The following is a 27,173-nucleotide window of genomic DNA, read 5'->3' as shown; positions in this document are numbered from 1 at the left end:
ATTATGACACCGCGAGACAAGAGATTCAATTACGCGCTATTGTTTCGCGGATAATAATAATCGATGCATGCGTGCGTGCGTGCGTGAACTGTGAATGTAAGCACCAGAAACCGATCGACAGACAACTTGACATGGTACAGGATGAGGGACTAGTTTTACTTTCGTCGGAATGCGCTCGTGACTTGAGCATTCATAAATTAGCATAATATATGTCTGAATGAAGGCAATTACTCATGATTATTTAATCAAATCGAGAGTGCTTTCTTTTCGATTGGCATTTTTATCGTTTTCCTGTGTTGTAAACACAAATTCAGCTCGTTTCCTAAACAAATATTTTTTTAATTAAATTTGTGTGATGTAGGCAACCAAAAATACATTTATACTTGGTAGCATAAGTATAATAACCTTTAAAATTTTTATTTGATAAATTTATGCCTATTTTCTCGATTTTTGAGATTATTTCCTAAAAAAATACTTTTTGGTTAATTTTAAGTAGATGTAGGCATCCCATAATGCGTTTACACATGGTTGCATAAATATAATAGCCTTAAAATTTTCTATTGGATATATTAATGATCATGTTCAAGGTTTTTTGATTGTCCCGGTGCGGATGTGTTCAAAAGTTATAAAACCAATGATGTAGGTCCACATCCTTTGTGCGGCGCATTGAGTAAGGTCCCAGATACGAAGATGTAAAATATAATGGCGCTTGTCCAATCTACATGAAGCCGGCGCGAGAGCATATGAGCGTCGCGTTTAATTAATGGGATTATCTGGCCGCTCGGTCGGAAGGCCGTAAATAAGCGCGCGCGCGATCGACTCGTCGTCCTGCTGGCGGTCCTTCCGCGTGTAGATTACCCCCGACTCGGAGACGCGCGCACGCCGACGCCGATTTCCCTTTTTCGTTTCCTTCCTGCCTAAAAGCCGGACACCCGAGACCCTCGCGCGCCGCCGAAACAAAACCATCAGCGTCGGATCCCACGCGCACGACATCAGGATAACACGATACATGTATGGCTATAAGATTATGTTATCCTGTTTTAATATACACGTTGCGCATATGTGTGCGTCGTGTGTTTGTGTTTTTCATTTGTTCCTCGTACGCTGTGTGTTTTTGTGGGATATCGGCGGGTTTATTAACACACGCTTAGAATGCTAACGACATGCGATTTAATTAATGTTACCGCGCGTTATTTTACATTTTAAACCGTATTCGTTTCACCGTCATTGCGTATCGTATCGGCGAACGTTATTAACTTCACTAAAGTTCATTAACAGGCACCGTAAAACTAATTTACAAATTTTATCAATGCGGTTATTTCTTTTAAAAAAATATTTTTTGAATAGAAAAAATTAAATTTTGAATTTATTAAAATTTACTATAAAATAATTCAAATTTTCCAAATTTTTATCCACTTTATAAATGTAACTTAATTAATTTTCTTAAATTACACTCATTTTCCTCTCGAAAAGTGTCCAAATATTTCAATGACCGCCCACGTCTTAATAGAAGTTCATTTCCGGTAATAAACGAAAAATGACGACTAATCCAAAGTCATTTAGAACAATGACTAAAACGTTTCATCATTTATTTAAACGACGGCAAGTAATTTGTGTTTATTTGTCCGAAATCGCAAGAGACCCAGCTATGAAATGTTCTATTCTCTATATACGCCTTTGGGAAAATGTAGGAATTTCCATTCGGATGTTCACTTTTCGAACAAAGCTCTTCCCGCGTTATTGTTATTTTAATATCGCCACTTAACGCCTCGCCAGACAATTAACTGCCACTGGAGTTGAAGCCCGAAGCCGGGGTCTGAAAAGACATACGCGAAAGAGAAGTGACGCTGTTGCATTCGGGGACGACATCCACATAATGAAAGTGAATACAATAGAGTAACGCGTGGTGTAGAGGGAGTATTATCCCGTACGGGGCACGTGCGCCAATTAACGAATTAATTAAAATTTATTTATTCGCGGTTGCAGCGTAGGTAGCATCGTAACACTGTAACAATACACCGACGTAACAGGATAACGAGATAAGGGTGGAAAATGGTACAATATCTGCTGTCATTATGCTGTCATTTACCTAACCTTAAAAATGTCCTATTTACGTATTTAGACGGTGTAATTGTGTCAGTGTTAATGGATTTATCAGACATTTGCCGAAATAAAACGTTTCCGAATGTTGTAAAACTCGGATTGCATTCGCAGCATGTGTGTGAGCGCGTGTGGAAGCTTTTCAACAAATGTCTCCACTCTCTGTGCTCCAGCACCAGAGAGTCGGCCATGTTGTCGCGTGAAATTAGTTTAGTGCGTCGCCTGCCTGCCTGCAACTTCAACTCCGCTGCGGTATTTCGCCCTCTCGTACTGCATCGTGCGCCTCGCAATAAATACTGTTGCTCGTGACAGAATGTGGCTTTTCTATGGCGGAATTACGGGCCGGCGCGACAAATGCAATTCAAAACAATTTAAAACAAGCAGCTTCATTATTCCAGTCGCGCGTCGCGCCCGCACGAAGACGAATGCGCGCAGCGAGGGAGAGAAAAACCGGGGGATAATCTGTAAATTAAAACCGCATCGTCCAAATCTGCATTTCGAGGAGCGCGCATTGCCTAAATCCCCGCACTCACACACACAGAGAAAAAAAAGGACCGCGGACCGCTTGCCCTCAGAAGCCAGCGAAATGGCACACGAACGCGAGAAAAATTAATTCACAATTTAAGGCGCGCGCGCGTTCCGCTTTTTTTCGAAAACATTTTTTTGAGTTTTTTCGCGCTCCGCGTGCCGAAAGGAAAATAAGCCCTCAACGCCCGTCGCTGTCGGCGGGTCGCTCAAGCTGGAAACTTTTCCAATCAACATGCCTGATAACGTTATTATCCACTCAACTTTTCCCTTTTCCCTTCAACTTCCAATATACACCAACATCAACTTCGCGAGGGCGACGCATAACAAGTTTCCTGCTACCTTCCACAAAGGAGTGCGGCGTGCCGAACATGACTTTGCGCTGATAATGAGTTTTAATAATTTTTACGACGACGCTAGCATCCGCATAATACATATTTATTTACTGTTAGAAAACAAGTTTTTTTTTGCTTCACTTTTAGTTTATTCTCGTATTTGCATCACAAAAGCTGACACGTAGAAATTCTGAAATTGCTAATGTATTCAGAGGTAAGCGGAAGGGTGAAAGGTCCTTTTGGTAAAGAAATTACGCTACCACTAATTACAAACCGCATCAAATTTCGTACTTGCCACAATTTCCAGTGTTTGACGCTTGAATACTAAACATCAATAATTAAAGACTATTCAAGCGTAGGTTTAATCTTTAACACTTTTGCAGATCAAATTAGAATATTTTGCGTTTCAGTGAGTGAAAAACTGATTCCACATTGCAAGATCTATGCTAGTATTGTGAGCGCGTTTGCGTTTCATCTTGTTTGCGAATTCGGAATCTTTAATCTATTGCAATCTTCACAGTCATCCATCCATTCGGTAATATCTGGTCTGCTGGCCTTTCGATTCTCCTCTTCGCTCGTCCGACCACATCAATGCATTCGCATTCGTCGAAGAGCGAAAGAGCAAAATTCAATAAGCATGCGTTTATAATCTATTTGAAGGCTCGCCATGCAGAAGATTCCGACTGAATGGATCACATTCAGACTTAGAAACATATGTGATCAATATGTTTTACAGAAAATGTTTTGTTTTTTTAGGTACGAAAATCTATTTATTGATATTTTTTGTGATGAGCTCATGTTTTTTTGCAAAATATTTTGATGTTATTTTTTAGTATCGCAGGTATTTGGACGGTTTTAGGTTGGGGTGCGTGGTTTATTCGGCTGTAAGTCACTCACGAGTTATTTGAAAATTCCATTTTTTTACGCACGCAGGCGGGAGCGTGTCTGCTCAAAATTTATCTAGTTTTATGTACATATAAATCGATGTATTACGCGTATCACGTGTTAAAACGCTTCAAAGCGTCGAATTTTGAGCGTATCACAATGAAATTTCGTTTGTTTTTGTATTTTACGCTTGTATTTACTATTTATCATAACTTAGATTTTAAAATTTATCAAAAAAGTAAATTTATTTATGTTTTTGTAAGTAATACAATACAAAAAATAATTTGAGGCTTTCTTTGGCAATTTTTTAACAAGCTTATCTTATAGAGAATTTTCCGTAGATTAAGAATTTGTGATCCGTTCTTATTTATCTCTTTTATTTTACTAGATGTTTGGAATTGAAAAAAGTGCAAAAACAAAAAAAGAATCACTTTTTGACACTTTCGGTCACGTTTTTAAGACTTTTACCCCACGAAATTAAATTATTTATAATCCATATCTAATAGAGAATTTTTCAATCTTTTATAATCTGCAATCCGTTGGTTCCTATCACTTTTAGATTAGGAGATATTCCTTAACGAAAATTCTCAAAAAACCATGATCTAACAAATCATTTTTTTAAGTTTTATCCATCATTACATTGACAGTATATTCTGATTCAAGTATGTGATTAAGTTTGCAACCCACTCAACGCATTCTTTACATGTCTCCCTTGAAGATACTTTATACTAAACACTCAATGCACAATCCCTTGTCTATTGATTCTATCGCCAAGCTCATTGTTGCATCGTACGCACGGATTTATTCCGCTCCCGATTGATATCGAGTTATTCCTTTGAAATACTCGCATCCCACATCGCGCAGCTTGTTATGCACGCGCATATTTGATCTCATTTTTATTCCTGTACGCGATATTCCAATTTTATCTGTGAGGCATTCTATGATTCGACAATAAATTCCACGGATTGGGAAAGCAACTCAACTCGCTCGCCTTGTGTGTAGCGACGCGCGCGCGAGCTGAAATGGAAGTTGAATAGATTTGGGATTTTTTCCCTTCCATCGTGCACAATAGACGCGCGGAAAAGTTGTGTGTGGAAGGAACGCACCATTGTTGCAGTTTCTTTCAAAAATTCTTTGCCGAGAGACTCGGACTGTGTATATTATATATAGAGATGTATTGTGAATGTGTGTGAGGGAAGCTTGCGGTGGACTTTGGACTTGCTCGGACTTCGCCTTGTATCGTTATTCCATCATTCCATCTCCAGCCATGTGGCCATTATTTCATTACGTAACATTCACCGCGCGAGATGTTGAGATGTTTCAATGGTCTGCGAACTTTCGGCTTCCGAATGTGTGCGTCGAAGTTAATCCGAGCCGAGCGTTTCTTTGCACCCACCCGAGAGTCGAGACGTCCTCCTCTTTTTTTTTTCTTCTATTTTTTTTTTCTGTTATGTACTATATGTGGACGTGCGCGTATTCGGCGGTCGCGCGGAAAAAAATATTGAAAGGAGAAACTTGGACGAACGAAGTTCGGGGGCCGTTAAGAAATTCGGCGTCGTTCTTTGTGGTCGGCTGGGGAGATGACGCGCTTTGTTTCACTCGACGCGCCGGAAACGCAGTCGCGACTATAACTTTCATCATCAAAGCCAAGGATTTTCCGTCAAAAGTCAGTGTGTTTTTTTCTGGTTTGTAATTTGTTGGTATAAAAATATATATAAAAATAAAAACATGGGTTGAAAAAGTTGCGCCCGGATGCAAATTGAGTGCGTTGCCTGCGCTCTTCGGCGGCGGCAATATTATACCTTGTCACCTGCAACACTTTACCTTAACAACGCGCGACGGCGCGTCGAGGGGCTGCAATATTTAAATTTATGCAACTCATAACTCGTAAGTGCATCGCATTGATGCGATGGCTGCCGTTGGCGGCGAGTGGGGCGCATCAACGTCGAGTCGAGTGAGATTCATACGAGGCGGGGGCGGGCGGGAGATGCAGGTGATGCCGTCGCATTATTGAAGCTTCTTACACGACTTATGTTGTTACACTTGGCTGGGCAACGTGTTTTACGTAAGCAGATTTTTTCTTCAAGACATTATTTCGTTTATTTTTAATTTTAACTCTGTTTTTTTCTGAATTGAGGCAGATCATCAAAATATATAAACGTAAAAATATAATGTTTTTTTAAGACTAAAAAAATCACTATTATCTAAAGTGGTCCATTTTTGTTCTTCGATAGCATTTCATTGGTTATCGTAGAATCCGTAGAACGCGTTGTAGCAATTGCTACGGCTGCTGCACGCGGCTACGGCTTTAACTGCGCGAATTATTTTTCCAGCTTGATTCACTTGGATTACGCCGAGTAAATTTTCTCGAATGCTGCTGTAGCAGCAGCCAGCGCAGGGCGCACACACTGTGACTGATTATATTTATATTGTCTCTCGTTTTCATTGCCTTAATGGCGTCGCTCGACCATGGCTTCCGTCCGTAGCTTCGCAATGTTCCAGCTTTTTTAGGAATTTTATTTTCCAGTTTACAGCAAGCGTGAAGAAAATCAATTTTTCTTAGTTTACATCCTTTATTTCTATATTACAAGGAATAGTGCATCCAGAAAAGCGTAAAATTGTTTTAAAAAAAATAAATTTTCTTGTAGAATAAGTTTTATTTATGTCACTAGTGCCATCTAGCGAACGGTAAAATTAAGCGATAAAATAAATACGATATCACAAGAGTTTTGAAAGTTGTAAATTTGTCCCACGTAAAACTATGTACAATACTTATGCAGAATCTCTAATGGTAAATAATATCGGAACGTTATAATCCGCAATAATTAAAGCCGCAATTAAAGTTAGCAAGTCACGCGTAAATAGCAAGCGAACGACGTGAAGTCAAACGCGACGAAACAATAAACCCGAACAGATTCGATCTCGGCGCGCGACTTGGACGATTACTCAAGTTCGATGCAACGCAAATTTCAATTACGCATTAACAACCGTTCGGCGAAGTTCATGCGCCAGCCGGCAACGACGGAAACCAAAGCGTATCGGAACTATTTTCGCGCAATATGAATATTAAGCGCACTTCTCACCGCGCCGGGCGACCCCAGCTGCGCGCGCAATTAAAAGCGTATCTAACGTCGTTTAATAAACTTTAATCTTTATTTTGCTCGATTAAATCCGCATCAGTTCGCGCGCGCACAGTTTGCTAATTAGATACTAGTTACTTTGGCGGTGCGCAATAGCGAATTGCAGATGATAGAAAAAGGATGAAAACGACGCGCGTCCGTCGTGTGAAGTGGTGTGAGGTGGGTTGCAGGGTGCAAGGGGTGGTGTGTTGAGGGTTGCATTCAGCGGCTAGAGTACTGGACCGCCAGCTGTTGAGGCTGGGGACATTTTAAATAATCAACGAGTTTGCGGTCGCGGTTTGTCGAGCTCGTTTAATATATTTATATTAAACGAATTCAGATTTCATTTTAATTTCACAACCAACATGCTGTGCAACAACACAAGCATACTATTCATTTTAAGCAAAATTAATTATTAATATGGTACATATTTAAGTTTAAAAAATGTCAAACAAGCCCAAAATTAATTTAATTGCTATTGACAATTTTTATTATTTAAAAAACCGTTTTTGTTAGTTTTGTAGGTAAATAATTAAAAGTAACTCTAAATAATTGAACTGACATGACCACATCAGCCAAATGAATAGTTTTACAACTGTGATTTTTTTCTATTTCAATAGATTACTTTTTAGCAAATTAATTAAAATTGAATTGGTATTAAATGAAATGGCCTCGACGTACTTTCGGTTGACAAATATAAAAATGATTTCTTATTGTTTCACTCATTTTTTTATGGATATTGTTATTGTTATTGAATTTGCGCAAAACCTAAGGCGATTTCATAAATCGCATTCGCGTAATTGCAACATTTGTGAATGCGATGGTCGTGGGATTACCTTGCGTTCGATAGAAAGTTCCAATTTGAACTAGAAACTCGAGCATAGTCGTTAATAATTTTAGTGCACCGTCGGCAATAGGGTAATAAATTATAATTTGGGAAAAAGTTTTGAAATTTGGACCGCTGTTGGGACGATTAATGCTTGGTGGATCACATGCATGTCGAAAACAACTAAAATTAATTGGTTGTTACATTTTAATTGGTGTAATATTTTTATTGAAGGGTACACGACATTTCGCCGCAGACAGTTTGCCGCGAGAGATTTCACCGCGAGACTTTTCTTCGCGTTACAGTGCAACTAAAAACTAACTTAAAAATTTAATTATCCGTAAGATATCTATTTAAATCACAAACCACCTTAAGTCTATACAAGAATTGCATTACTCGTTGCATGTTACAACAATAGTTTTGGTTCTTAGTTTATTGAATATGTAATTTACTAATATTCAAAATCATTAAATCTTCGAGGCACTGATTATTGTTTGTTTTAGGGCTCTGAATGCTGAACAGAACCTCGCAGGAGAGATCTACTTGCAACAAATTGTAAGTATTATAATTATATATAATATTAAATTCCTGACTTAATTTTGTAAATTTTACAAAGGTAAGGTTGAATATTATACATATTTTTATGTGTGCGAGGCACTGATTTCAATTTGTTTTAGAGTTCTGGAAATTGAACGGGACCGCGTAGGAGAGTCATTCTTGCATCAAATCAAGTATTGTAATTTTTTTATCATATTCATGAATTAGTTTTGTGATTTTCCTACGTTGAAGCCATAAAAAATGCATTTTTGACAATTTAATATTAAATTTGTAAGCTTATTTATTTTTGTATCCTCTTTACCGTTTTCAGAATTAGTTTAAAAATTTACGTGTCATTTCATATTGTAGTGTGTGCATGACGGAACATGTTGTTGTTTTTAAAAACATGATAAAAGTAGAAACATAAATAGAAGAATCAAATAACAATGATAAAAACACTCGGTGGTCGAGTGGAGACGTGCACCTGCTGGCATGCTAGCAGACACGGATCGAATCTCCGGTATGGAAGGCATTTTTCTCAAATATAAAAATATCAGGTGTAATTTGGGTAGCATATATGAATTGCAACGAAATATAAGAGAAATTGGAATACAAGTGTGAAGGCAATAAAAGAAATAAGAAAGTAAATGGAGAAACGAGAACAGGGAAAAAGGAGAATAAGAAGTAGAAGAGAAGAGGAGAGAAGAAAGGAAGAGAACAGAGTAAGTAGAGAAGAGGAGGAGGAGGTAGAAGAAAGAGAAACAGGGGAGGATCAGATTTTTGAATTTTTTGGCACGTGTCGTTATAAGACAGTCTACGGTCGATCTCCCAGAGCGCCTCCGGCGCTCTGGTCGATCGCCCACTGCTTCAATGTGTCCATTGCTCCCGGCCCAACCTACAGCTACGATGTCTCTGCGCTTCATCCCCGGAATTATCAGGCATATCAACAATTTTTATGGTGGGGGATCACCCCCAGAGAGAGGGAACTCCTTATAAGGACAATCCTTATAAGGTCTTGTTCAAATATTCCTAAGTTTTAAGTTGTCTCAAGTGAGACGACACTTAAAAATATTCTTCTTCTAAGTTCTGACCTGTAGCTGAAATGAAAGAAGGAGTACACAAATCATACAGGTTACCTTAACAATTTTTATAGTGGGGATCATCCCCTGAGAGAGGGAACTGTTCCTGTAATCATAGAAGGGGTTCACACAAATCAAAGAAGTCAATATATCTTACTGTTTCTTTATTAACAATAGAATACAAGTTTAGATTTTACAAGTCAACCAAATACGTGCCGCCATGTTGAAACAGGACTTACACCTGCATAGCCACGCACATGTAAGCAAGTACCACGTAATAATTTTCTACCAGGATAAACAAATTAACAAATAGTTCATTTTCCACGTTATTGAAAATGAAAATAAATATACAGGGTGTTACAAATGAAAAATTCAATGTGAGAACAGAAAAACATTTTAACACTACAAATATCATTTGTATTTCACCCCAGGCTGCGGGAAACTAATATACAGGGTGTTACAAAAAGAAAACAACTTCATTTTAGAATATACGTTAACGACAAACTTTCAAACACTATAAATATGGCTATTTTTCACGTGACATAAAGGAAAATTAATATACAGGGTGTTACCAAAAGAAAATCTACAATGTAAAAAGCAAATGGCTACAAAGCAATAAAGATTGGCAACTTTTTTGCTGAGCAAGAGAATTTTAAATAAAGGGTGTTGTCAAAAGGAAATCTTCTATTTATACAGAAAATCACCCCAAAACAATAAAGATTGCTATTTTTTCGCAATAGAACATAATAAATCATACAATTATAAATAATTATAATTACTACTTTTAAAGAAATACTAAATCATGATTCCTTAAACCCAGAAACTAGCCAACACGTGAAGCCAATTACAAACAGAAATAAAATGCAAAAGCAATAATCAGGCACGATAAACGGAACCTAACGGAAGCGAATAGGCAGCCGACGGAACGCGACAATATTGTACTATTACATCGTGGATTAAATGCGACCATTTTCAGAGCTTCTACTAATTAATCCACATTTGACTGTTTAATTAGTTGAATGATAGCAGAATATAATATTTATGTTACACACCTTACGTTTTCGTTGGTAAAATACTCCACAAGAGGCACAAATGGTGGTGGTAATTCAAATTAATAATTAAATGAATACACAAAACAAAACCACTAGAAATACTTAACCGACGGGAGATATCCGCCGGCCGACGGCAAACACGTGCGTATCTTGTAAAACCACGCAATTCTGGGTTCCACGCGCGATGCCTCAGTAACTATGCCCCGCACTACTTCTAAATCTTATCTTTGCTGACTGATTTTAATTCAAGTACCTTAAAAATTACAAGAAACGCGATTAGTCGCCACAAAAACCGCCGATCAAGTAAACGCGTCTTTACCACGCGGCACCGCACGATCGACTAAGTAAGAAATAGAACAAACACTGCTGAGCGAGCCGGACGCGCCGCAACGCGATAACAAAAAGTTGTTTATGCACAAACACCTATAAGGATCAAGAGTGAGAACTATGAACAATTCATGTTGTGGATGCAGTCCAATGCAGTGAAAAGATTGTATATTGCGAACGTACTCTCTTATTGATATAAATAATATATCCTAAATCCAGAATTGAATGCAGTCAATATGAAAAGGCAGTTACGGAGATAATCTGATGAAAAATCTGGGACAAACACGAAAAAGCTTTGCTCGTAGTACTTTTAGCTTCTACGAAGGTAGCGGTAGAAGTGACTCCCATTCAGGACACCGTACAAAGGAAGCGGTAGAAGTGACACCTATTCAGGGCACCGTACGAAGGTAGCGGTAGAAGTGACTCCCATTCAGGGCACCGTACGAAGGTTGCGGTAGAAATGACTCGTGTTCAGGGCACCGTACGAAGGTAGCGGTAGAAGTGACTCGTGTTCAGGGCACCGTACGAAGGTAGCGGTAGAAGTGACTCCCATTCAGGGCACCGTACGAGGGTTGCGGTAGAAGTGACTTCCGTTCAAGGCACCGTACGAAGGTAGCGGTAGAAGTGACAACTCCCATTCTCTATTAGCTAGGCCAGTTAAATTGAAAATCTGGGCGATAAAAAAAATAATACCTACATAAGAAAAAGTGGGCAAAGGGATGTGCTGCATCACGTTTTTTTTAGGATAATCGGTACCGAATATTTTTTTAACTGATAACGCTAGCAACTTGCCGATCAAAGATCATGAAAGTTTGGAAAATTCTCTAAAAGATAAAACAAGAAAATATTTTATATTCGGGGTGTAAAAGCTCTGAAATCGTGGGTAAAATTTGAAAAAAAATATACTCCTAAGCGATAAAGAAAAAATCTATGAAGTAAATAATAACAAACAAATTTCCAAAATAAGTGATGGGTTGGTTATTACAGCATTAAAGCACGAAGCCGAACTTTATTGTAAATCATGTAAAACAACTCCAAGCAAGCACCGAGAACGCAGCCGACGGCACGCGACAATCTTAAACTGTAATTCGTACATCAAAGAAAAACGGAAGAATGTCTCGAATAAGTAATGCTAATCAACGGCTAGTATTAAAACAAAGACAAAAATGATTTGTGTATTAAAGACCACACGGTTAAAGTAAAAACATGTAGAATCTATTACGAATTTGTATTTCATATGGTTGAAAAAATGGAAGAACATACCTAGATGTAAAATTACTTTTTCTCATTCGTGATATCCAATAAGTTGTAAGGACCTTAATTATGCACACTGTAGGAACGATGATAAACGCGTATGTATAATACTAAAAGAGAATCCGACGGCCGACGGAACATCACTCACGCTTTACCACTGCGTATGAACTCGTTCAATTCATGTTTAACGAACACCGTACATCACTCGCGCACAGTCAAACAGAGCAATTAGAAATATTACGTAATAACGCGAAGAAAAATTAACGAATTAAAGATTGATTATAAAGGCAATGTGCGTGCAGATCACCAAACGACAAAAATAAGACTATCAGCGTACGCAAGCCAACCGCGTGGCGATCGCACAAAAATTGCAAGAGATAAGAAAAACTTGTTGGTTTGTAAACACCGATAATACCAGTGTGGTAGTGCAGAACATTCGACAGAACCCGTCTGTATTAGGGTTCGCAATACAAATATTTCGAGTCGCTTTTAACATGTCTTTATTAAAACGCATTATACACGTACGAAGCACAAAATTTTCCCCTTGATATATAGAGAAACTAATATACCGGGTGTTGTAAAAAGAAAATAACAACAATATAACAGAAAATGATTAGTGCTAGAAGAAAAACCGCAAAATAACAAACACATTGCAGTGTCAAGAAAAACTATAACACAGGGTGTTATAAAAAGAAAAGAAATTAAAATACCCAAGAAGGACAACCACAAAATAACTTCAATTTCGGAATCACAGCCGAATTTCATGAAGGCTTATGCAAGTATACTTTTAGCATGTACGTTTATAATAATTACATAAACGATTGTCACGGGTACTAAGTAGAAACTAACTTAAAAATTTAATTGTGTGAAATGTCTGAATGATTGTCCTAATTTTAAATAGAAACCTGGTCAAAATGTAAAATAAACATAAACAAGTTTGAATGTATAAGTGAAACACACGTCGGTGTGATGTACCGCGCGATGTTTATGTTGTTGTTGGGATTCTAGAATTTGGAATCAAAATGTTCACATGCTAAACAAATAGGTATATCCCGGCAACATGTAAGATAAGTTGATAATTGGAATAATTCAATGCAGTGGGTACATGCGTAAACTTTCATTTAAAAAATAGGCATTTTATTATTTACTTACCTACCACTATATGAAGCCCGGCTTAGGTAGTTCACGTGCTGAAACAAAAATGAGATAATGACTTAAATTACTTCACACGATGTGATTTATATCTGGGCATTACTGGTAATTGCTCGATACCTTTCCAAGTTAATTCAAATAACAAATTATCGTTGTACTAAAATTCGATCGCTGTTTGCGATTTGTAAAAGAATATGTGCGCAATGAATTAGTACCACAACACAATCTGTATTTATTACAACGAAACGCAAGAAATGGTTAGTCGTTTATAAAACAATTCACAGTTAATATCACAAGACACTTGGCGCAGCGCGAGATATCCGAATCATCAAACTCGACTGAACAGTTATCAAACGCAAGCATCACAGCGACGGCACAAGGCCAATGCACGCGATGCAATATAACGTGATAAGACTGTGTAGACTTGCACATTTTTATAAACACGTAGTGAAGATACAATCAATTCCAATATTTTAAATATGAATTCTAGTAGATTAAGGGGATTGATGGAAGTACTCGTAGTATTTTAAAGAATAATTCTATCTTTATGATACGACAATTTTAATCGCAAAACACTAAAAATGTGCGAAATATTGTTGCAGTTTGGGGGTGTTTTTCAGGTAGTATTATATTTTGTATGTACAACGTCTAAGGCTCACATATACACAAACATATTGGTAGAGGTTACTTCACACTTTAAATGTGTATAGAATACTAAAATACTACTTATTTCTACTTCAGTGCCATAGTGATACATTTGTAGTACAACGTTAAATATAAATTAAAAACATATAAGTTATTACATTAACTTAATAAAAACAAAAGTAAAATTTTATATATTTAGATTTTATGTATTACTAGTTAACCGGGCAAACGTTGTTTTGCCATATAAATTATTTCAAGTTTCTAGATAAATTTTAGTGTAGACAAAAAGTAACTTACTTATTATCAAAAATAGGGGTTGGTGATAAGAAACCAAAAATTTAGGGTTGTATGTATATTTTAATGCCACATTAAAAAAATAAAAACAAAAAAATTCGACCAAAATTTAAAAAAAATTAAGGGTGAACAACCCTTATCACTTAGAGATATGAAGTTACCGATTCTCAGACCAACTGAATACGCATATAAAAATTTTCTTTGAGCGGGATGAAAAATGATTAAATTACGAAAATGGCTATAAAGAAATAGGGGTTGGTGATAAGAAGCTAAAAATTTAGGGTTGTATGTATTTTTTAATTCCACATTATAAAAGAAATAAAAACAAAAGAATTTGTCCAAAAATTTTAAAAAAAGTTAAGGGTGAACAACCCTTATCACTTAGGGGTATGAAAAATAGATGTTAGCCGATTCTCAGACCTACTGAATACGCATATAAAATTTGATAAAAATCGGTAAAGCCGTTTCGGAGGAGTATGGAAACAAACACTGTGACACGCAAATTTTATATATATAGATAGTTGTATATATGGATAGTGTATAAATGTGACAACCAGTCAAGGCTTAGTTAACACACCCGTGGTTTGTAAAGCGTACTTTACATTTTATAAAACACGTTTATAAGTCAATAAAGATTTATTTTTATTTCAGTGTTACAGTGTTATAATTGTGACACTAGAAATTGTAAAATAGAAATAAATAATTATATAAGTGATTTCATTACCTTAATAAATTGAAGTAAAATTTTATGTAGTATATTTTGTATCAATAACTTCTAAGGCTCACATATACACAAACATATTGGTCAAAGCTTACTTCACACTTTATTCGTTTTTTACACGCAGCTACGGCAAATACTATAACAAAATAATACTATGTACAACATTTTGCACGAAACTACGATACTACATATCAAGTAGTCAATGATATGTATTACTTACAAGGTAACATCTCCGCGCATAGCCTTTGTAATCCTTGAATCCAGCAGCCGACGGAGAACAATTTCACGTTTTCTCACAATGAACACACGATAAATCATCAGTAACACAACACATTTGTTATTATTACATTTCGTTGATTCGTGTTCGAATATAACTCAATTTACAGAACTAATCGCTATTGGAACATGGCAACTCGCGAAACAATACAAAGAATAACTGACCACATCAAATACTCGAAACTTCTACTCGTCTCAGGTATGTTTCACCGACGGCGATAAGTCATTCGCAACTGCACGAATGCAAGACACTGCAAGACAATACATGTTTCGTGCAGCATGAGTTCCGATAGCAGACCGTTTCATGGACGTAAACAAATAAAGATAACATAAAAACAAAACCGGCCGCACCAATTCGCGCGCTCTCACACGGGCACGCACGTTTTCTTTTAAGGCAATGTACACTCACTACTACCTACAAACAACTGGCAGATAAGTGCGTTTAGAATTTAATGCTAGTATGTGCATTCTAACGCCATCGTGGCTTGATTTATAGAATTATTGATAGGTTTATTGATATTTTCCAACAAACATTTTTGACGATGTCCTAGAAGTGAGACATGTTAAAAATCGTACAAAAATTGTGATTCATTTACATGTTTCGAGATTAAATACATATAAATCAGTGAAATATTCTTTCATATTTATTTATTTCCGCGGAACGGTTAGCTAGAAACATGAGTTGTTTGTTGTGGTGAATTGTCTGCAGTGAACTGTCGTGCACCCTAATTGAATCATCAAATTATGTTTGTTTATGTTGAAGTATTGCTTGCTGTGATTTCGAGCGCTTATTATTTTGTTCTTGGATATAAATGAAGATTCAGTAACACTAGCGCCACCAACTGGTTGATACATTCACTAACAATTCAAATTCTACCCTAACTAAAATTTCTATTTCACGATTGCTGGCGACATTCAACGAAGACTCACGAATCAATGTTTTGATTTAGCTCTAGGTTATAAAACTTTGTTTCCGATAATAAAAATGTTTAAAATAAGTTGTTTAAATCGAACAAAACACTTTCTCAAACTAAATTACTCCACAAAAGTTGAAACGTGAGTTATACTATCTATAATATATGATCATATTTAACATATCAATTTATATTTATAGAGGAAAATGGCAAAGTGTGGTTGGTCTTGAAGTTCATGCTCAAATCACATCCCAGAGCAAACTGTTCTCAGGATCAGAAAACTCCTTTTCTAGTCCTGTAAATACTAATGTTTCTTTATTTGATGGTTCAATACCTGGTACTTTACCAGTGTTAAACAAAAGATGTGTTGAAGCTGGTGTACTTACAGCACTTGCACTTAACTGCAACATCAATGCAGTTTCAATGTTTGATCGCAAGCATTATTTCTATGCAGATATGCCTGTAAGTCATCATATTTTATTTATGTTTTAACAATGTCCTCATAAGGTTGTTTATAGGCAGGTTATCAAATAACTCAACAAAGATCCCCACTAGCAAATGCAGGATTTCTAGAATTTGAGGTTTTTACACCTGGGGTACATAAACAATCATATAGAATCAAAACCAACATAAAACAAGTACAATTGGAGCAGGACAGTGGTAAAAGTTTGCATGAAACCGACAGAAGTCTAGTAGATTTAAACAGAGCTGGTGCACCATTGATGGAAATTGTGTTTGAGCCTGATTTACATGATGGTGAGGAAGCTGCATCTTTAATTAAAGAATTAATTAATATATTACAAAGAATATCAACATGTTCTTGCAAAATGGAAGGTAATACCACTTAAATATTAATAAACATTATCAAATTAATTTAATATTTATAGAGGGTGCACTTAGAGTTGATGCAAATGTGTCTGTAAACAAACCTGGTGAACCATTCGGTACACGCACTGAAATTAAAAATATTGCGTCAGTTCGAGGCGTTGCAGGTGCAATTAAGCACGAAATCGCACGCCAAATTAAAGTTTTGGAATCTGGCGGGCGTATTACGAATGAAACACGCGCATGGGACGCTCTTAGTCGGACAACAGTTGCCATGAGAGACAAAGAAGTTGAACAAGTATTTAATTATAAACATAATTTAATTATTTTTAAATCTATGAGATGACTTAGGATTACAGATATATGCCAGAACCAAATTTGCCACCTTTACATTTATCAATTGGGCCGCACGGCAGAGGAAGCGTCGATGTAAATAAATTAAAGGAATCATTACCTGAATTGCCAGAACAAACACGGTGCAGACTCAGAGAAGATTTTAGTTTGTCACTTGAACATGCCATCATATTAGTTGTAAGATTATTTAGAAATAACAACTTATACAATTAAAAACAATTATTTTGTTCTAGAATGAATCAAATTTATTACAACTATTTGAAAACTCTGTGAAAACAAGCAAGAACTACAAATTAATCACAAATCTGTTAATTAATGACTTGTTGACGCTCGTTAACAAGGAAAAAATTGAACTTGATGACTTGTAAGTATTTAAATTTAACTTTTCAATCACAATCTTTAATCCCTGACAACAGTTCAATATATTTATCATTTATAAAAATAATTGAGATTTGTTGCTGTGGTAACAGTAAACAAAACAATACAACTGGTTGTAACTGGTAGTTAGGGGATAAAGTTGCTTTTTTCATACTTTACATTCACGTAAACCAATAAATAACTACTTTTTTTATATAGGAAAATAAATGGTAATGTAATTGGTGACTTAGCAACACTGATCGACGATGGAACGATAAATCGAACCACAGGAAAGTTACTACTGCATGAACAACTGTTAGGCAATAATGTGCCTGTGAAAAAAATAATCGAAGAAAAAGGCTGGGAACAACTAAACGACGACACAAAAATTAAAACGCTTTGTGAGCAAGTCTTAAATGAAAATCCAAAAATGATGGAACAGTATAAAAAGGGGAAGACGAAAGTATTCAAAGCAATTATGGGAATTATTTCCACCAAAACACAGCATCGTGTGAACATGGCCAAAGTTGAGGAAGCTTTAAAAGCATTGTTACACAAATAAAATTAGCAATATACATTTATTTCGCAAATAATAAATACAAGATTAACTTAGTTTTGATTCACTAAAGTTAAATGATAGCATATGACATAAATAGTTATGATTTTATAAAGAAATTGTTAGAATTACTTCCAGTCTTATCAATTTTGTTCAATTTTGATCATTTTGTCATCATTTACTAATTTCAGTAGGTTTTGATTTTGGTTCTCACAGATGTATGGATGTATTTAGTTGATTTTATCACGTCTGCATCTAGGAGCGACGAATGCCAGGCTTGAAAATGCGACATTTGCGCACCAGCGTTCTGAAGTATCGCAGACAGTGCCATGAAGGCACTTGGATCATTGCATTATAAGGCTGAAAACAAAAAAGAATAAAATTAGTTTTTATTTATATTTAGATGACTAGATAAATATCACTAATCTAATCGAGTAAAATAGTTGAAATAGCGTTTGTCTTGTTCGGATTTGGGTTAACGACAAATTTATTACGACAATCGGCGGAACTCTCCACACACGACTTGCATCCCGATTGGCTGCGTTCCACAAGCGCTATAAAAATAATTAAATTTGATATAATCGAGTGCAATCGACGCCTTCTGCGCGTCGCATTCAGCTGGTTGGTTTGTTGCACCCAGCGCTAATAACATTCGTTTCATACGCACTCACGCAAGATGCAACAGCCGCACGGAGTAACAACACACGGAGCAAAGAGCAAAACAAGATAATTGGAACTCGCACATCATTCACAATCGTGCTGCAAATTAGCTTTATTCGCTTCTACAACTTGTCAACCATGCAAGTTGAAGTAAAGTTATTCAAAAACATTATTCCGCATTACTTCTATTTCATGCTGGCGTAATCTAATAGTAAACAACGTCTTAGATTCAGTTAATTAATTTGTTTGTGTTCCGCATGTTGTAGGTCCTCATGGCGTGTCAGGCTGATCGTCGATGTACACCCGCATGACACGAACATTAAACTTTCAGCTTGTTTCAGCCTGTTTTAGCCGGAACGCTCGAAGACCAACGAGTGAAGTTGGTTGTTGTGGTTGACTTTGTTCCTTGCAGGCGTAAACATACGAAATTCGCTGCGGAGTTATTAACCAAACAGGCCGATTCACGATAAGCGCATAAAATCGCAATGCGGATATTATAGTCATCAATTTACATGATGAGACTTATTTTTGGTAGCTGAAAAAACTGCACACAACCAGACTGAGTCAGTCTAAATTGGTTTTCGGCAATTTTGGTGAGTGTGCAATCAAGGATAACGTAAATTTTGGTGAATACAAGTCATGGTCGAAAGATATTTTGATAATCGCCTTAAATAAACAAAAAATAGCTCGAATTATGACAATTTGTAATTGAATGGAATTAAAATGACCTGCATATTCATTCCGGTGATTGTTTTACTAATTTTATTCCTGTTTATTGTGTGATGGAGGACGACACATTGCGGTTGCCGCCCACCGCGGCGGTTTTATAAATTATTTCGTAATTTCGTGTCGCATTGTGTGTTGTTTTATGGATTTTTACTCCTGCGGCGTGCACGCCACCGCCGCGTGCTCTTATCACACGTCATGGAAACGTCGCCGCCGCCGCCAACCGGTGCCGCTCTGCGCCGCGGCGTTAACGATCTATTTCGAACTGATAAATCTAATTCCGTCAGTTTGCATAATTTAGTTTGTTGTTGTTCAACAACTGCCGCTTCCATGGTATTATGCTTTCCATTCAATGATGTTTAACGCAGTATTTCCGTGTGAAATATTAGATTCGATCCTAATCAATGTAATAAATACATTAATCAATATTTCTTATTAAAGAAATACTGCAGATTAAACTAGTTTTAACTGTTGTATGATAAACTTTACGAGACTGCAATGTGTTACACAATCTCAATCAGCAATAAAAAGTTATGCGTTTATTAAATGGAACAAAACATAAACTTGGAATAAAAGTCAACTTTTCAGTACCTATGCAGTGAAACTGCAGCATAATATTTATATATATACATTAAAATAAATCAATTTTATGGGAAATAATTATGCCTGGCATAAATATAAAATATAAAAATTATAAAAATAAAATACTTACGCTTTCTGAACTGATTGGATGACTCTCGACGTCTTCTATGCTCCAAATGCACAAAACGACGACGCAAAGTGCAAACAACTGCCAATATTTCATTCTCAGATATTGACGACTCAATAAAAATTTGTTTCTGTTCACGGTGTTTGATTGTTTTTGATTTGGTGTAAAAACTACTCGATAGTGGTGCGCGTTAGTTGCGCTCGGTGTTCGGTCACCCTCTGAAGTTCGATTCTTCGCGCGAACTGAATTTATACTCGGTGTTCACACGCACGTCGTCGTCGAGTACATCGAGTACACAAGTACGTTTCGTTTGCACGCGACGCACACGGAAAAGTTTCAGAAAGGCGAAGCGAGACGCATAGCGAGCGCGCTGACAATTTCTTTAAGCGCACGCACGCATCGCTTGCTTTATTATCACTTATCGCGACTTTCGGGAGCTTTCAAAGCTCGTGACTTGATTACCCTAGTTACCTACTTTTTATATGTACTAGGCGCGTACTTGTCACAACATTAAAATCTCTTGAAAACAAAGGAAAATTGTGTTTTTTAGTTTTATTAAAATAGCCGTTTTGTTTAAAAATTTTATTTAAACGGATATAAGTGACGTTGAAACGGAAATTGCATACGATACTCTTTGATTTGGTGTATTGTGTGTGTGCTCGGCGTAATCGTTTAATCACCCCGTGTGATTGACGCGAAATTTTTAGTTCAAGGTGCAAGTCGTTGGACTACATTTGAAAATACTCTTAATATTTGCAAGGTAACGTCTCCTCCAACCTTGATTTGAATCAAATCAAACACAATACACTTAATTTACGTTCAAGATATCATCTACAACGTATTAATTAGTTAAAAATCAATAAACAAACGAATTTCTCCAAGATATTTCGAATATAGTTATGCAAAAATCCGCTAAAGGCGCTGTAACTCACAACATTGTTTGTTTCAGATTGCGAGGTTACGATAACTTTTGCCTCTTTATCAGTGTCTTCACATCACGACAACAGGATCTACAAACAAGTTTCAACTTGCAAAATGAGTGCTCCAGTGAGTTATTATAATCAAATCTCTAATATGATGTTCGGTTTCGGCGATTCTCACATCCCCAACCCTGATACAGTTAGTTTGGTGGAAAACATAACATTAAATCAAATGCGTCTCATTGTTGAGGAGGCAATTAAAGTGCAAACCATCTGCAGTGACCCTGAAGCACCGCCAGAAGATAAGAAAACACTATCTGGTGAGGAACTCGTATTTCTAATGCGTAAAGACAAGTATAAAATGCGACGGTTTCTTAAGTATCTGTATAGTCAAATGCAGAAACATGTGCATAGCAACTTTGCGCAGCCAGTGCCAGTACAAGCACCACCGAAACACAATAAACTCATTGAATTTATAGAATATATTGATGAAACCGGTGAATTGACTGATCTTTCTGAGTATGATGAAGTGAAATATGAAAGAATGGTCAGGGCAGACAGAATGTCACTTGCATTAGGTGAAGAAGCATATATGAAGTTCTACAAGGCAAGATGCTCTTCATTTATGCAGAAATCCATGTCACAGATCAGGAATTTTGAGAGATTGAAGCAGTGGATTGATCCAGGCAACACTGTTAATTTCACCAATGATGCTCTCAATGTTCTTTCTTATTATGCATATGAAACAGTTGCACTTATAATTGACTATGCATTATTAGTGAGGTTGGATCACAACAGAAAAGCAGATCCATTAGAAAATCTTCAAGGAACACATTATTCTGCTGATATGTTTAAAGGTGAACAATTTAACGGACCGAATCCTGACTACAGTAGAGTTTACAGTGGCCAAGCACCGATCAGCGTCAACGAAATAAAAGAAGTTATGAGAAGGTTGTATATGCCTCAGGCTGGTATTTGCTTATTAGGTAAGAAAATGCCTTCCTCAAGAACTATAATTGTTGTTTAAAACTTTAAAAAACTTAATAATAACTCTATGTGTTATAAATTTATTGTGCGCTTTATGGACTTGAACTTGTTATAAAAGAACTCCGCGAGATGTCGCTGTAAGTACGATTTTCTTGAGCGCGCGGTTAAAAATATTTTCCTCGCGTGCCGCGCGCGGTCACTACTGGCACCGTTTTCCACGACGAATTTTCCTCGTGATCAGCTGTTCCGGTACACGAAGACACGCGCGTCCCGACGACACGACTTTCGCGAGTAGTGAAAATAGGTTATCGTTATTGACGGGCCACGCGAAGGCGGCGAAATGGGACGGCTATATGCGGCGAAGGAGTAGATAGCAGTGTGGAAAATGGCAGCGAAGGCGCCGCAGCAGCCCCAGCAACCGCAACATCTTACCCAGCCTCAAGCGCAACAACAACAGCAGCCACCGCAGCAATTCGAATGTCTTGAGATTAAGACAAAGAGTATCGAGGCGACACTTCTACCACTCGTCAAACAGGTCAGTGAATTTTCATCTTCTAGTAATTTAATTCATACTTGAAGTTTCTACTAGTTGTATTTAGTGTAATTAAAAGTTTTCGCTTTCATCTGCATAGATCTCGCACATTTTGTGTGTGTATATAAACACTTGAAACGTGCGCGTAGTATTTAATAATCTGCATGCTATTTTTGCTTATCACGTTTTTCACGTATTTTCTTTGCGCGCCGCCACAGCACGCTTCGTTTGGCGCCGTGGAACGCGAAAAGGTTTTCGAAACCTTTTAGCGCACATTGCATACATAAGTCGAGGTTTGGGATGCACGCGTAGTTTACGTCTTGCACACTTTATTAGTGCACTTATTGTGTTGGTTTCAGCGGGGTTTTATTGTGCTTGACAATTTAGTCGATTTTTCGGGTGTGGTGTGTCATGCATAATAAAACAGGGTGTAATATTTCTACGGCAGTGTATAATAGACTTTACAAACGATAAATCAATGAATTTTTATTTAAAACTCTTAATAATTTATTGATTTATTGTTTGTAGAGATAATTAGATTTAATACTTTGATTCTTATTACTCTAGTGGTATGTTTACCTAATTTGTAAGTTGGTGGCGGTTCTTTTCTTCTATTTTCTGGTATTTTTAGCACCTGTTTATCTCTAGTGCACGCACAATCAAAACAAAAACGACCAACTAACACAAAACAAGTCAAAACCGTACGAAATTAAACTACAAACACGACGATAATTGGCGTCGACGTTATTACTGGAGGAATGCGTTATATTGTGTTATATTTAGACTTTGTAACACACATAGGTACATAAAACACACACAAACAGACACGCAGTTTTTAAACACGTAGAGGTACTTATTCATTCGGAACTCCTTCGCCGTGACTAACGAACTGCAACATGCAAACGCAACCACTCTCTACGCACATCTTCTTCTTATATACAATTAATTAGCTTTATCTTGCTCGCCGTCTTCGACGTAGTTCTTGTGATTTTAGTGCGCTAGGCGCTGTAACTATGACGAGAAGTGGTGAAGATAATTAATAACCACAGCGTGTTTTCTAACAGGAGCAAAACGACCATTCTGAGGAGTGAAAAAAGGGCATCGACTGCAGTGTGTGTGTTGGTTTGAGAATAAACTTTTGTACATATTAAATAAATTGTAACATAAATCCTGTGGGTGCACAGTGGCTGTGTTTGTCAGCTAGTTGTTCGTGTTTTGGACTTAACATTAAATCCACTAAATCTGTACTGTACTCATTTGTGTGTTTTGTATTTGTGTGTACAATGGGTTACCGTGTGTGCATCCCTCTGATACCGCTTCCATTTGACCCGTCAACCAATCAATTATTTAGTTGCTGGCGTGCGCTGAAATGTGTGGCGAGTTCTGTGCGCGAGCGTAAAACGATGATAGTGAATTACAGATTTTGTGAACTATGAGATAATCGTGCAAACAATTTACATTGCGAATGTATGTTTGAAATCGTATTTTATTGCTTAGGCACTACAAAAATACTAGTTTTTGTAGGTTTAATCCAATTGCATTTTCATGTATTCATTGTTCATGGTGACCTTGTGAGTCAACCTTCACTATGGCAATTTTTGCAACGATCAGCATTCTTCAAATAAGCCTAATGGTCTTATTGAATACTGGGTTGCGTTTTTTCTTTTACCCTTTGAATTTACGACGCGCGATTTTTACACACAGAGACAATCAGCAGTGTCTGTGAGGCGGCTTTTTTCTTTTCTTTCACCTGAACAACTAACGCGCTTGTTACGAAACGAAAAACAATGCGTTTGATGTTTCGTTTCTAGTTGCTATTCATGTCATACTTTTGTTTTCGTCTATTATCTCTTATTTTCTCTGCGCACTTCAACGACTGATTATATTTTCTATACTTTATTGCAATTTCTTTAATCTTTTTATTTCGGTGAAAAAAGTGCAGTCGTGAATAAAAATTCTATCGAAGAAACTAGTTTCTTTGATCTAATTTTTTTGTTCTTGGTAAGAATTTATGTGAACACTCGTAAATCTCGGCGAATAAAAATCAATTATGCGCCCTGATTGAATAAAACACTCTGGGATTATTTGCTCTGCACATAATAGATGAAAGCATTACGTATCGAATGGTGTGCACATTGTATACGGCAAGGGTGTGCGTTCTTTACATATCACCGGAATGTGTTTGATGTAATATACACTCGGTGGCTTCGACTTACGTTGGCACACATTGAATAAATTGTATCCAGCGCGACGCGACGCGACTTCGTGGTATCCTTTTATCCAACCGTAACATAAACATCATAACGTTAGACGTCTGAGTCCTGGAATGATGACTATGACATTACGTTGTAAGCATCAGTCGTGATGATACGATAGAATGTGATACGTGTGGCGTGAAAAGCGTGAAAACTATAGCTGAATAAAACGTGTTTTCTTCTAAATTTAAAATGAAAACATTAATACATCAAGACATTCTAATTTAAATTTTTTGGTGCTTTGATGTCGATTCCAATTCATTTCTTTCCTACGAAAATTAAGCTCGTAAAAAGCGGACGATAAATCCGAATCAGTTTGCACTCAAACTTGAACAATGGCGCTCGAGTTCATAAATAACTTTTTAATGCTTCTGCAACTAGATTCGATTTCACGTGGTGTGCACATTCGCAATCCATTCCTCCGCTCGTCTCTATTTATTGCCCGACGATGCAACACATGTTACGGCTGTTGGCGACTTTTAAAACAAAACGAACTTTATGATCGCTCGTCCACTACGAATCTTCATTTTCCAGGAAAAGAAAATGCCGCTTTAAAAATCCTATACAAGAGAGAAATGTATCGTACAAGTTTTAAGTTTAAAAGTTATTTAATGTCACTAAAAAGTTTCGTTTCCTTGACTTGTACTGCATTCGGTAAAATAAAAGTAAAGCCCAACTTTTAAACTCATACGCCACTAGTTGAGCAAGAAAGGCATTAAACTTAATGTGGCGAAAAGTTGAAACGCAGAAAACTTGTTTACAAAATATAAATATTGTTGCTCCAGTTTTTGAGGTCACTCCTTTGTTCCCGGTTGAAGAAGTCAACTTTGCGCGCGATTCAGAAACAAAAACAAAAATTCCTGGCTTCAACCACGTCGCCGTCTATTTAGGAGCATGTAATATAAGGTGTAACTTCCGGCAAACGGCAAACACACTTCCGTTAGTTACATTTATAGCTCTGCGTTGACACAGTGCGTTCTTCTTCAAACGCGACGCGATTTCACTCACCGAGTGTTACATAAAAATTCAAAATGAATTTTTTAGTTGTAGAATGTTATAAACTTCAGATATTTACTGCATATCGAGTGTGGAAACTTTTTACAAACGATCAAAGATGAAAATTCGCTGGATGCGGCGTCGTGGAGTAATATTGCCGGCTTAATATCCCTGGCGTGCTGTCGCTTTAACTTTGTCAGCTCGAGGGTTGATAGTGTGCACACTCGGGGCGCGTAGATAGCACCGGAATAAGTAAAGCACATGCTTTGCTTCGCGCAAAGTGAGTGCCGGTAGCGCGCAAGCCAAACAGCACACACCGTTGACCGAGTTGGGAGATTGTTAGCGTGTTGTGTTTGCGTCGTTTTCCCGTGTCGGCTTTGCTCTACCCTCTGCTGCTTCAGTCGACCGTGGCGATATGTGCAAAACTGCAAAGGACCTCTTCACGTTTGCTAATGCGTGCGAGATAAAGGACCTTCTTGTCGTTTGTTGTTTCGATGCCAATGCGGCGACCCGAGTAGCTGAGGTAAAGGTAAAAGTAAAAAAAAAACGCAAAGAGTAATAAGCTATTTATATTATTCAAAGGAATAAAGTATAATATTTTAATTTTTGTTACTTGTTACTTGTTTTATTAGTGTTTCTTGTGCACTTAAGCTATGAAAGGTTATGAGGGTAATAAATAATTCACGTTTTATTCGAGCGCAATAAATAATGCAAATCTAGTCAAGCATTAATTAAATTTCTAGGCAAATTTGAGTTTTGCGCGCGCCGGGAAAAGCGAGCAGCGCACTCGTAATTAACTTACACGAGTTACGACAACACGCGTTACACGTGTAAAGTTCATTATATCCGGCGCGCACGTGAGATGTCACAATGGAAATAGAAAAGCGGGAAGGCACGACAACGATGGTGCAAATTGTAGAAACGTCGCAATTGGGAAAAGTCGTCACCGACACGCCGACGCTTGCCCCCGTGTTCCTGGCATTAATTAATTGAAATTGTCGTCTGCGCTACGCCGAAGTGAAATCGTAAACTATCTGCACTATAATTTACGGCGTAATGTTGTTGGTTTTGTTAAAGTGTGATTACTTTATAATATCATATTTCCGAGGTGGTTCTAAGAAATTTAAATATTCTTGGGATCGTTCTGCTATTAGGAGCATTCGCCGATTCTGGCAGGCATTTGGCGAATGAGTTTTCGCCTTCATAAATATTCAGCGCGCGAGCGACGAGTGCGGTAGCCATCCTGACGCGGACG

At 37.2% G+C, this 27,173-nt stretch overlaps 3 protein-coding genes and 1 long non-coding RNA gene across 5 annotated transcripts in view; all 4 read left to right on the top strand.

Annotated features, from left to right (window-relative positions):
• LOC135793843 (uncharacterized) overlaps window positions 1-8,599 on the top strand; it is an 89,935-nt gene extending 81,336 nt beyond the window's left edge. For both annotated transcript variants that reach the window (XR_010548730.1, XR_010548729.1), the window contains 2 exons: window positions 8,294-8,345; window positions 8,468-8,599. This is a non-coding gene — a long non-coding RNA (uncharacterized lncRNA). The remainder of the gene's footprint in view (window positions 1-8,293; window positions 8,346-8,467) is intronic.
• A 7,444-nt stretch (window positions 8,600-16,043) lies between these two features.
• Window positions 16,044-19,532, top strand: GatB (glutamyl-tRNA(Gln) amidotransferase subunit B, mitochondrial). The gene is made up of 7 exons (XM_065305231.1): window positions 16,044-16,183; window positions 16,242-16,503; window positions 16,560-16,875; window positions 16,929-17,164; window positions 17,218-17,397; window positions 17,454-17,584; window positions 17,797-19,532. Exons 1-7 carry the CDS (start codon window positions 16,113-16,115, stop codon window positions 18,137-18,139), a joined length of 1,539 nt encoding a protein of 512 aa, XP_065161303.1. The 5' UTR covers window positions 16,044-16,112; the 3' UTR covers window positions 18,140-19,532.
• A 1,653-nt stretch (window positions 19,533-21,185) lies between these two features.
• On the top strand, window positions 21,186-22,175 carry Spt3 (Transcription initiation protein Spt3). Its single transcript, XM_065304677.1, has one exon. The coding sequence runs from the start codon at window positions 21,264-21,266 to the stop codon at window positions 22,173-22,175; it is 912 nt and encodes a 303-aa protein (XP_065160749.1). The 5' UTR covers window positions 21,186-21,263.
• A 345-nt stretch (window positions 22,176-22,520) lies between these two features.
• The window catches only part of alpha-Catr (alpha-catenin related), a 34,791-nt gene continuing 30,138 nt past the window's right edge, over window positions 22,521-27,173 (top strand). The window contains 1 exon segment of the mRNA XM_065304678.1: window positions 22,521-22,670. Within this exon segment, the coding sequence (XP_065160750.1) occupies window positions 22,521-22,670 (150 nt within the window).

This window comes from Atheta coriaria, unplaced genomic scaffold (assembly GCF_025399875.1).
Source record: "Atheta coriaria isolate IRGN ID8LTWV9N9 unplaced genomic scaffold, Caltech_Dcor_3.1 hic_scaffold_6_pilon, whole genome shotgun sequence".
Lineage (NCBI taxonomy): Eukaryota > Metazoa > Arthropoda > Insecta > Coleoptera > Staphylinidae > Dalotia > Dalotia coriaria.
This window is presented reverse-complemented; position numbering and strand designations above follow the sequence as displayed.